The 12,153-nt window shown below is 39.7% G+C and overlaps 1 protein-coding gene across 5 annotated transcripts in view; it reads left to right on the plus strand.

Annotated features, from left to right (window-relative positions):
• Window positions 1-12,153, plus strand: part of LOC144021954 (CUB and sushi domain-containing protein 3-like) — a 1,200,535-nt gene that overhangs the window by 1,136,240 nt on the left and 52,142 nt on the right. For 4 of the 5 annotated variants that reach the window (XM_077526258.1, XM_077526261.1, XM_077526260.1 and 1 more), the window contains one exon: window positions 10,926-11,013. The exons of the other annotated variant lie outside the window; for it this stretch is intronic. In XM_077526258.1, coding sequence (XP_077382384.1) covers window positions 10,926-11,013 — 88 coding nt within the window. The remainder of the gene's footprint in view (window positions 1-10,925; window positions 11,014-12,153) is intronic. 5 annotated transcript variants of the gene reach the window in all.

A 12,153-nucleotide genomic window follows, 5' to 3' on the forward strand; every position in this document is an offset into this window, starting at 1 on the left:
TGTAGCTTTTAAATATCGTGAACATGATGACGACGATATTGTGGCAGTTTTAATATCATGATATTGCCGGTATGGTTACATCCCCAGTGTTAATGATGTAGAGTAGACAGATGCAACACAAAATTCCATGTCTTGGACTTGGTTTGTACTAATTTTCAGGGACTTGAGATTTCACTTGGGCTTGGAACCTAAAGACTTGGACTTGACTTGGACTGGTGGGTCAAACACTTGAGACTTGATGTGCATTTGGCCTTCGAGACTCTGACACTCACTATTTAAAATGGACCGACGCGGAGTGTGTTGTGGGACCAGCAGTCCTGTACCAAACATTAAGCCTTACAGCATGGAATGTGCAGGCACGCACGCACGCGCCCAGACACACACAAGGCAACTCAATGTGCTTTACACAAGGAGAGACAACACATAAGCATGATCAAACACAGTAGTTAACATTCAGTGGAAGAAGAAAAAATAAAAGTAGGTTACAAAATTTAATAAAAGAACATACATAGTTAAAACATTATTCAGCAAACATAAAAAACATTTAGCGTAAGGAAGTTTAAAAATAATAATAATTAAAAAGGGGAGGGGGGGAAACATGATTAAAGCTGTTTAAAAGACCGTAATCAAAGGTATGAGAAAAAAGCAAAGTTTTTTAACCTGGATTTAAAAGCATTTACACTCGGGGCTGACTTCACTTCTGTTGGTAGCCTATTCCATCTCTGTGGAGCAAAACCGCTAAATACAGCTTCACCATGTTTGCTTCGAACTCTGGGTTCAACTAGTTGGCCCAAGTCTGTAGATCTCAGAGCCCTGCTGGGTTTGTACTCAGTCAGCATTTCTTGGATATATTCAGGACCCAAACCATTCAGTGACTTATAGACCAGTAGCAGAATTTTGAAATCTATTCTACAGCTGCCTGGGAGCCAGTGTAAATCCTTAAGTATTGGAGTATTATGTTCTGATCTCTTTGATGTGGTCAGAACTCGTTCTAACAGCGTTCTGAATGAGCTGCAATTGTCTCATGTTCTTTTCAGAGAGTCCAGTCAGAAGCCCGTTACAGTAATCGAGTCTGCTGGAGCTTAAAGGGATAGTTCGGCTTTTTTTACATGAATCTCTGTTTCATCCTCACCTCCAGTGTGTGTGCGATCAGCACTGAAAAAAGTCAGACGCCATTACCGGCACTACTTTTCTGTTCGTTCGAATCACTGCGCGGCGCCCCGCATGCAGCTGATAGACGCGCACTAATCTACAAGTTGTTTGTCTTTTCGACGGTGGAAGGCGCGACTATCAGCCGTCTGCTGCGCGTCTTATCAACTCTACAGGGCGCCATGCAGTGATACGAACGAACAGAAAAACAGTGCCTGGCGGTAATGGCGTCTTGACTTTTTTTCAGAAAAGGAGTTTAATGATGCAAATGTATCACTCTTTTGAAAACAAATTGTTTTATAAGAAAAACGCTTTATTTCCGTGACACCAGCCAGCTTGCTGGACTATTTTCCTCTCGTCCAACACCGGACCAGAACGCTGTCAGGTGTAAGTCAGTGCTGATCGCACACACTGGAGGTGAGGATGAAATTGAGATTCATGTCTAAAAAAGCCGAACTATCCCTTTAAGGCATGGATAAGCTTTTCTTGGTCTGCTTGAAGCATGCAGTCCTTCAGTCTGGATATGTTTTTCAGCTGATAAAAGGCTGTTTTAATGATGAATTTAATATGATTGCTGAAGGTCAGGTCTGAGTCTATGAGCACCCCAAGATTTCGAACTTGGCCTTTAGTTTCGAAAGACAGTGACTCAAGCTGTTTTTTAAGAGTAATCCTCTTTTCTTTATTGCCGAAAACAATGAGCTCCGTTTTGTTTTCGTTTAGCTGAAGGAAATTTTGGTTCATCCAGTTGTTAATTTGCTCTAGAGAATGACACAATACGCTAATAGAACTGCTGTCATTTGGGGACATTGATAAATACAGTTGTGTGTCATCTGCATAACTATGATACTCAACATTGGCTTTCTGAAGCATTTGACCCAAAGGTAACATATACAGACTGAACAACAGGGGTCCAAGGACTGACCCTTGAGGGACCCCACATGTCATGGCCTTTCGATCAGATTTAAAATTTCCAATAGTCACAAAGTAACTCCTTTCCTCCAAGTAGGACCTGAATCATTTAAGGACTGTTCCATTTAACCCCACCCAACTTTCCAGCCTGTCCAACAGTATATTATGATCAATCGTGACAAATGCTGCACTGAACACCGATACCTTACCTGCATCAATGCTCAATCTTATATCATTCAGTACTTTAATCAGAGCTGTTTCTGTCTGTGATGAGGTCGGAAACTTGACAGGAATTTATCAAAAAGTCCGTTTCAGCTCAAGAAGTTGATGAGTTGATTAAAAAAACACTTTTTCAACAATTTTGGTTAAGAAAGGAAGGTTTGAGATTGGTCTATGATTTGCTCGCGGGGGGACATCCAGCGTTCTCTTTTTTTAGAATGGGCTTGACGGCGGCTACTTTCAGAGATTTAGGAAGCTCACCTGATTGAAGTGAGCAATTAATTATTTGTTGTAAGTCGATCTGAACAGATTTCACAATGGTTTTAAAAAAAACAGATGGTATTGAGTTAAGACAGCTCGTAGAAGGTTTCAATTGCTGAATGAGTCTGTTCTATAACAGACTCATTTTGATGCACTGAGTCAAATTCTGTCATGTAATTGAATTATTCCTAGGTGATTTTAAGTGCTGCATAATTTTTTTTTCATTTTGCTGGTTTGTGACAATGTTTGACCTGATAGCTTGTACTTTTTCACTAAAGTAGTAGGCAATTTTATTGCATTTATCTGTTGAGAGGAGTTCTGGCGCTGTTTGATTTGGGGGATTTGTGAGTTTGTCGACCACGGCAAATAGAGTGCGTGCATTGTTGAGGTTCCCATTAATGATTTCAGAGACGTGTTGTTGCCTAGCTATTGTTAAAATGACAAAGACATTTTTTGTAGAGGTCAAAATTAACTTGGAGTTAAGTTTTTCTCCACTTTCACTCTGCTTTTCTGCCCTTTGTTTTCAAAGTCATTATGTTGGTAGTACACCTCCAAGGTGTTTTAGGTCGGGATGAAATGGTCTTAGTTTTCATAGGAGCAACAGCATCCAGAACATTTGAAATATTTTAGGTGAATTCATCCAGAAGTTCATCAACGGTCTGCAGTTACAGTTGGTGATGCAGCTATTAATTCCATAAACATATTTCCTGTGTTCTCATTTATATACCGTATTTTCTGCACTATAAGGCGCACCTAAGAGCCTTCAAATTTTTTCAAAAGCTGACCATGCTCCTTATGCGTCTAATATATGGATCAATATTGAGCCGCCGGTGACCCTGCACGATCGGTGACGTGCATGCGCAGAAGATCCCACCCATCCCAGCCATCTTGGATCGCTAGCTAATACTAATTCTTTACCTCAGAGAAAATAATAACACAGCTGTTTTTGTTTCATTTTGGGAGTGAATGGAGTTGCCAGAAAGCTGGTTTGTAATCTATTAAAAATGTTTGACTGGCCTTTCTGACTGTTTTGTTGACATTCCCTTTAGAGCAGCACCATATAATGGATGCATAAGTTAACCCCAGCCTCTACGGTAGCACCTTATATATGGAAAAAGTTTTAAAATATGTCATTCATTGAAGGTGCGCCTTATAATGCGGTGCGCCTTATATATGGAAAAAGTTTTGAAATATGCAATTTATTGAAGGTGCGCCTTGCAATGCGGTGGTGCGCCTTATAGTGCGGAAAATACGGTACCTTTTTTTTTAATAGAGACAGTGGTTTTTTGAACTGCTGGGATTGTTTGTAATTCAAAAAACACACAGGAATGATCTGAAATAGCCAAATCCTTCACCTCAACAGATAAAACGTCAATACCTTTGGAGATGACGAGCTCAAGAATGTGACCTTGATTGTGTGTTGGACCTTTTACATGTTGTGAGAGACCAAAAGTATCAAGTCTAGTACAAAATTCTTTGGTATTTTTATCCAAGTTGTTGTCAACATAAATGTTAAAGTCTCCATTTAAGACCAGATAGTCATAGTCGGTACAAATTACTGACAGCATTTCTTCAAATTCCTCCATCAACCTGCCTTTTTGTTTTGGAGGTCTATAAATTATTACAATTATGTTTGGCTCACCTTTTACCAAAAGACTGAGATATTCAAATGAATTAAAGCCTCCCAATAAAATTTCTTTAACTGAAATGGTGATTTAAAAATGGCAGCAAGTCCACCACCTTTTTTGCCATTACGACATTTGTTCATGAAACAAAAATTTGTCTGTGTTGCCTCGTTGTGTTGCGGAAACCTTTTGTTAGCCATGTTTCACTGAGGAGAAATAAGTCAAGATCATATGTCATAATAATCTCATGAATCAACAGTGATTTGTTAACTAGTGATCTTGTATTGAGTAGTGTTAGTCTTGCAGTGGTAATCGGAGACTGGTATGGTCAGAGGTTGACAAGCTATACTGACTAGGTTTGTAAGCTTATAACTTATTTCTTCTCATTTCTTTGGCCAACTTTCTGTTACTTGTAATCACAGGAATACTACATGCTTCCTTAGGTTCATTGGGTCCTGACTTATTCGGGGGGGACACACACACATTTTTCATATTGTATATGTAGTCTGGACCCAAAGCATATCAGACCGAGCTGTAGTTGAGATTCTCCATAGACAAATATGGAGGTCGGCAAGTTGGTAGCTGTTTTCTGAGGCTTGGTGGAGTCAGACAATTGGTAGATAGCTGATTGTGGAGTCTTGTGGGGAGCATGGGCGAAATCCCATGATCAATAGATAGCTGTTTGGAGAGTCTTTTAATTAGCTGTTTAGAGACATTGACCATATTGCTCATCTTATTGGTGAGATCCGGTAGGGAGTCAATCGTCTGGTCATTTGGGGGCGGTGCACAGCGTGGGTGTGTGTCCGGCAGTGAGTCCGGTAGTGGCGATGTCTGGCAGGCGTCGCTCGGGGGCGATGAATAGTGCAGGGGGTGCTTCTGGTAGTGAAACTGGTGGTGGTGGTCGTGGTGGTGTTTGGCAGGCATCGTTCAGGAGCAGCAAAAGCAAGCAAAAGAGTTCCTGTCCACAGCCAGGAACACAGGTTTACGACAAGCTCTTGTCTCTTGTGGATACACCTAGCTGAACACAAGAATTATCCACTTTGGATATTTGACTTTGCGCAAGTTCCGTGACCCGGAAGTGACTGTTTGGTTGTGTAACACATTGATTTGCCAACAGTATTTTCCATCCATCCATCTTCTTGACCGCTTATTCCTCACAAGGGTCGCGGGGGGTGCTGGCGCCTATCTCAGCTGGCTCTGGGCAGTAGGCGGGGGACACCCTGGACTGGTTGCCAGCCAATCGCAGGGCACACAGAGACGAACAACCATCCACACTCACAAGCACACCTAGGGACAATTCCAACAGTATTTTATTTACTTATAATTGACTTATATGTGTTTTGCGAAGTATTGTTTTATTTGTTTTCTGAATTATTGCTTTTGGATTTTATTGTATTTTAATGTGTTGACGTGTTTGTGCACTGCGCACGTCATGAGCGCGAGAGAGAGTGCGAGAGAGTGCGAGAGAGTGCGAGAGAGAGAGAGAGAGAGAGAGAGAGAGAGAGAGAGAGAGAGAGAGAGAGAGAGAGAGAGAGAGAGAGAGAGATAACGGAGTGAGCCTCGTTAGAGAACGGAGTTGAATAAAGGACTGACGTGCTTGAATCCTTTCCTGCCATGGGTTATTTAGCGAGGAAGGCACCAGGAATCAGTATAAACTTGGAACTATTTGTAGCCCGCTACTGACCCAGCCTCTGAGACGACAACATCTTATGTTTCCGGTCGTTCTGAAGGAAGAATAAGAAGTGCCAACGGTCATCAGGAGACAGGACAAACTTTTGATTTGTAGTTCTCTTCGACGTCTATTACTTCGAAAACATAAAACAATTTCTCGAAGAGACAGAGAAGGGCTGCCTATAGGTGAGTGCTCGAGGCCGCGCTATTGAAATGTTTAGTCTTGCAATGTTTGTTCATTTAATTGTTTTCATCCGTGGCCGTTTGCAAGATAACTTAACCCCTAGCTTAGCTTGCAGCAATCATGGTGTTAATTTATTTTTTAAATAATTTGAGAGAACTGCTTTTTACACAAACCTTTATACTTGCTACATTTTTTTTTATGTATATATAATGAGTATGGCTTGTACATCAACTGTTTAAGATGTGTGTGTGTGTGTGTGTTTTTTTTAAATGTTTTTATTTATTTTTTTTAAATCCAATAGTGAACCCTGGCTCCAGTGTGATCCCAAAGAGTGGGACTCTTAAAAGTAAGTTTTTATTTGTTGTAACGATGATCTGATGATGTAATTAAAAAATGCAATTTATTTTTGTTTTATGAGAAACAGGAAATCAAATTCGAAGGCAAAGTACTTTGCAAGTTAAGCGTGTTGTGTTGTGTAATTTGTTAAACAGTGGCAACGGGTGACTTTTCAAGTAATGTACCTATTTCTTTCCCCCTCACCCAACAGAGACTACATAACCTTCAGGGTAAATAACATCTGTCTCAAAAACTGTCCGGATTGCACAATTACAGTCATCTTGATTATCGAAGTAATCACAACCACCTTGTGTTATTTTTGCATATTGATATTTTATTGGTTGTATGAATGCACTTATGTTAATCCCCTGTCAATTAAAAACACATGTGAAATGCCTACTTGGTAATTGCAATCGTCTATAGTGATGCTGCATTTATGACGTAATTACCTAATCAAAGGGCAAAAAAAACAAAACAAGTTGCCATGAACATTTTGATCAGTTTGAGGATGACTTGTAGGACAAACATTTTATTTGTAGGCATAACTACTTTAATGTAGTTAAAAAATGTTACTTGATATGTACAACTAAATAAAACCACAACATATCCTAAAGCACCGACAGAATGCCACAAAAATACAGATTTTTTGGAATTGGAAAATGTTTAAAACTTTCAGCTAACATTTATTTGATTCTTCAACAGCTAGGAGGAGGGTGTACAATTATGCCAAGATGGAGAAAAGAAAGGAGGTATTTAAGGATTAAACTAATTGAATAAAAAATGTTCATTACTTTGTAATCATTACAGTTATTCTGTTATTTTTATGTCTTTTTGTCTCAGAGTTTCAGACGGGAGGTGTGGAGACCTGGTGGCCATCCTTGGATGTAAAGAGCCTCAACTATTGGGAAGAAACCAAAGCTTAGAGTTGACAGTTGCCCATGAAAACTCTGGAGACTTTTGACTTATGACATGATGTCCTGGAAAATTAGAAATTTGTGTATTTTGTTCCCTTCTCCTGTATTGTATATTTTTATTTAATTGCAATATGTTTAAGAATGTGTAAAGAAATCAAATATATATTGGTTTCACATTCAAATGTTTGTGATGGTTGGATGTTTGGGGGAAAAAAATGCATTTAAATTTAAATAGGATAGTTTGGTTAATGTTATCCAGTAGTAAAATAAGCATCACATTAGTGTTACTGAAACCTAATTAAAAGTTCCAAAAACACATGATGTGAATCGCCATAACATCCTGGAACTACATCAAGGTAAGGATCACAGGTTAAATTTGGTCTCATTTTTTAGACAACCTGATTTAACACTCAATTTTGAAAGCTTTAATTACTTGTAATATTGGTTTGTTGTGAATAATATGTTTAACAGACTTTTATATGTCGAATGGAGTGAACATCTAGCAAGCTAGGCGTAGACGTCTAAAAAAAACTTTCACTTTTAGACCATTTGTAGACGTTTTTTTTAGCTTAGACGTCTAAGCACCATTTAGACATCTTTTAGACCGAAAAATGCTCGGTGAGGAATGTGCACTATGAATTGCAAACATGGATGATTAATGTGCCCTTCAGCGGTGGTATGAGGGTAACTGAGGCCAGAAGACATGACCATCATCAAAGTCGAGCCACGAGTAAGTTAAAACAACTGTAACTGTTGAGAGATTATGTCCTCAGTGTCAGTTGATGTGTAATGTTGCGCTTGTGCCTCTGTGAAGCGCTCAAACATTTTTCTTTTATCTTCCTTTGTTCTTTGATCTCCTTTCACTTTTTTGCCTGGCTGCTGTTGAGAGCAGACATGCTTTGTTGTGCTCCACAATAAATATGCCATACTTGGTTAAAGAACTTCATCTTTCCGTCATCCATTCATCAGAATGCATCGTTAAGCTACCAAAACTTAACAGTAACCCGAAGATGTTGTCGTCTCAGAGGCTGGGTCAGAAGCGGGCTACAAATAGTTCCAAGTTTATACTGATTCCTGGTGCCTTCCTCGCTAAATAACCTATGGCAGGAAAGGATTCAAGCACGTCAGTCCTTTATTCAACTCCGTTCTCTAACGAGGCTTGCTCCGTTATACCTCTCTCTCTCTCTCTCTCTCTCTCTCTCTCTCTCTCTCTCTCTCTCTCTCTCTCTCTCTCTCTCTCTCTCTCTCTCTCTCTCTCTCTCTCTCTCTCTCTCTCCACCTTGCGCTCATGACGTGCGCAGTGCACAAAACACGTCAACACATTAAAATACAAATAAAACCCAAAAGCAATAATTCACAAAACAAATATAACAATATTTCGCAAAACAAATATAAGTCAATTATAAGTAAATAAAATACTGATGGCAAATCAATGTGTTACACAACCAAACAGTCACTTCCGAATGATGGTCAGTTGTATGTATGGAAGTATTATGTGAGAGTAGTTTGACATCAAAAAAGTGAGGAGCATTCCCACAATAATAGAGCTGTGAGCAGCCATGAAGGGCTCTCGCATCCCAGCCCACGTTGGGGTACTTGCACGTCGGGGTACTAGCACGTTGAGGTACTAGCTCGTTGGGGTACTGTTAGATAGGACAAGGACCGTCTAAAATTGAAATTCTTTGCCATGCCTTGTGTGTGCAAAGTTTCATTAAAAGGCCAAAAATTATGTCTCTGTATGCCCTGCAATTGGCTGGCAACCAGTTCAGGGTGTACTGCCCGAAGCCAGCTGGGATAGACTCCAGCACACTGCGACCCTTGTGAGGAGTAAGCAGTTGGTTAAGAAAATGGATGGATGGTTTGTTAAAATATGACCCCTATAAAAAGCCCCAAGTCCCAAAGTAAAAGGCCCAAAGTGAAAAGCGAAAAATTATGCGCAATTCTCAAAAGAAAACCGAAATGGAGGACTTCCAGTTATGTTTAGTATACGGCTACAAAATACTTTTTTTTTGTCTTAGGCTGATATGTATGCCTCCCAATATTCACAAATCTAGTTGAATCATACAATCGGAAATGCTTCATTAAAATGTCTTAGGGGCGCTATTGAGCCATTTATTGCAAATTGCACAAGAAATCGCTAAACTATTCATTTTCGTGACAGGTCTGATGCGTGTGTCACATATGTTAAGACTGAAAAAAAAATGTCTTTGCACACAATCCATCGCTACGGCAACAGCGTATGACAAAATAAAAAGCTTTCGATAACTTTTCATCTTCAACATCTTAAGATGAAACACACCAAGTTTGAAGTTTGAAGACGATTGGATAAATGCTGTCGAACGAGTATGTTCAAATATAACCCCTATAGAAGGACCAAAAAAATGGGGACAAATTGTAAAATAAATCAAAATGGCGGACTTCCTGATTGATTTAGCATATGGCTCCAAGAGACTTTTTTTTGTATGTCGTGGGCTGTTAAATATGCCTCCAAATTATCATGGCACTAGGTGAAATGTACAACAGGAAAAACATCGTTAAAGAGTATTTTAGAAATGCAAAATGTGATGGGCCACCCCAAGGGGACTTCCTGTTGGGTGTAGCTTATGGTGCCATTTTGTAGTTTGTTAAAATATGACCCCTATGAAACAGGCCACAAAACAGGCAACAAATTCCAAAGTAAATCATAATGGTGGACTTCCTGTTGGGTTTAGCATATGGCACCAAAAGAGTTTTTTGTGCGGCGTGGGCTGTTACATATGCCTCCAAATTTTCGTTCCTCTCGGTGATTCGTACAAACGGGAATGCTTCATTAAGTAGGAATTTTGAAACTCCAAATTTGATGCCCCACCCCCATCATATAGTACATCAAAAACTTTAGATTTTTTTTTTTACCCTGATGTTGTCCCAGGTGTTGAGATGGTACAGCCCAAGTTTGAAGTCAATCGGGTTAACCGTGTAGGAGAAGGGGGCAAATGTATGACCCCTGTTAATGTGCAAAAATGGACCAAAATTGGACATTCAAACACTCATACCTCACTTCCTGTTAATTTTAGGGTGCAGCTATCGAAGTCTTTTTTTTTTGTTCGTTTTTGATGTGCTTCAGGTGCCACACAATTTTCGTAGCCGTAGGACAACCGTAGCGGGACAGGGATCCGTTAAACCTATGTAGGGGGCGCTAAAGACCCATTTTTCAGTTATCATGTATGGCGACTATCAAATTTTTCGCCAAGCCCAATGTGTGTGTAAAGTTTGGTGTGTTTTCGCTAATGTTTATTGTCCCAAAAAATGCGATTGTTTTTGCGGAGAATAAGAAGAAGAAGAATTCCTACAAAAAAAATAGGGCCTCACAGTGGCACCGCCGTCGCCGCTGCTCGGGCCCTAATAACTAGGGTTGCGAGCAGCTATAAAGGGCCCCCCTAACCCGGGCCACGTTGGGGTACTTGCGCGTCAGGGTACTGCCACGTTGGGGTACTGTTTCATAGGACAAGAACGGTCTAAATTGTAAATGTTTTTGCCATGCCTTGTGTGTGCAAAGTCCTATGAAAAGGCCAAAAATGATGCATAATTCCCAAAATAAAATCACAATTTTACACATGCAGTTGAAACAATACACTCTGTTTAGTTCGGCTTTCCTTTTTTTCCCCTTGCCTTTTCCAGGTTTCTGCTGAGCCCGAGGGCAGCAGCTTTGTGTACCAAGGCTTTATACAGGATAAAGACTATGGACAGTTTGGACTACAGAGACTTGGTATGTCTTTGCAAAAATGTGTGAGCATTCCAATATGTATGTATTGCAATAGCTCCATTCCATTTTGCAGCTTTACATCTTCGTAACACATTCAATTATCGGTAATGAGAAAAATCAGATTTCCCCTGATGGTCAAAATATGTACCATATTCAGATTTACTCTATATTATTTAGCTTTCACTAGGATGCATTTTACGCTACAAATGCAATAACTATGTTGAGAACACACATTGACAAATGACACCCCAGATGAGTCGAATTTACTGTCACCTATATGATATTTTCAAGAGTCAAATGTTGAACGCAATATTTGCTCAGCAGCAAGAATGTATACATACAGCTCTATCAAATGTAGTCATTTCACAAAGATGATGTTACATATTGAATGACAGAGGTATTATAATAACAATCTATTTATTATTAGGGGAAGCGCAGCGACTGCTGTGAGGTCTCTATTATATCTGTAGTAGTGTTGCAAGGGATACCGGTACCTGTACTGTACGTCAATGTTTGGTGTCAAAAATGGTTCGGTGTAGCAATAATTGGGTCGTCTTTTGGACGAATTAATAATCTGGACGTTACAGAGGTAAATTGTATTTACCTCGATAACCTCTGGGGCACCACGTTTGTTTTTGCTTTGTGTTAACAGGAGCAAACAACGACCAAAATCCTTCTTTCATCAGTCATTGATAATCTAAAGTCGCCACACTCGATATTCAGTGGTTCGTTGTACTAACAAAAGAATAATAATCCACTCGGAAACACAGATGACTTAGGCGGAATATAGTTCATAAAACATGCATTTATTCACGATTGCTATACTACAGAATCAAAATACTGCCTATCTAACTATTCTACCGTCAGAAGAAAAGAAATAAAATAAAGCGAATGAAAATAAGGAAGGAATGCGAATGAATAAAGAAACAGGGAAAAGAGAAAATTTGACCTGCCAGATTTGTGATGTTTCAAACGTAAGTGGCACACAGTGGATACGCCGAGGTAGAAATCAAGCGCACTTACGAGACCTGGAGTTGCGTAGCAACGAACAGAAGTGGCGGCCTTTTTGACAAGGGGGAAAAATAGTCAATGTTCGTTGAAAAAGGCAAGAAAAAAAAAAGGGGGTTATTCCACAGGTTAGCA

Source organism: Festucalex cinctus, chromosome 7, assembly GCF_051991245.1.
Source record: "Festucalex cinctus isolate MCC-2025b chromosome 7, RoL_Fcin_1.0, whole genome shotgun sequence".
Taxonomy (NCBI): Eukaryota; Metazoa; Chordata; class Actinopteri; order Syngnathiformes; family Syngnathidae; genus Festucalex; species Festucalex cinctus.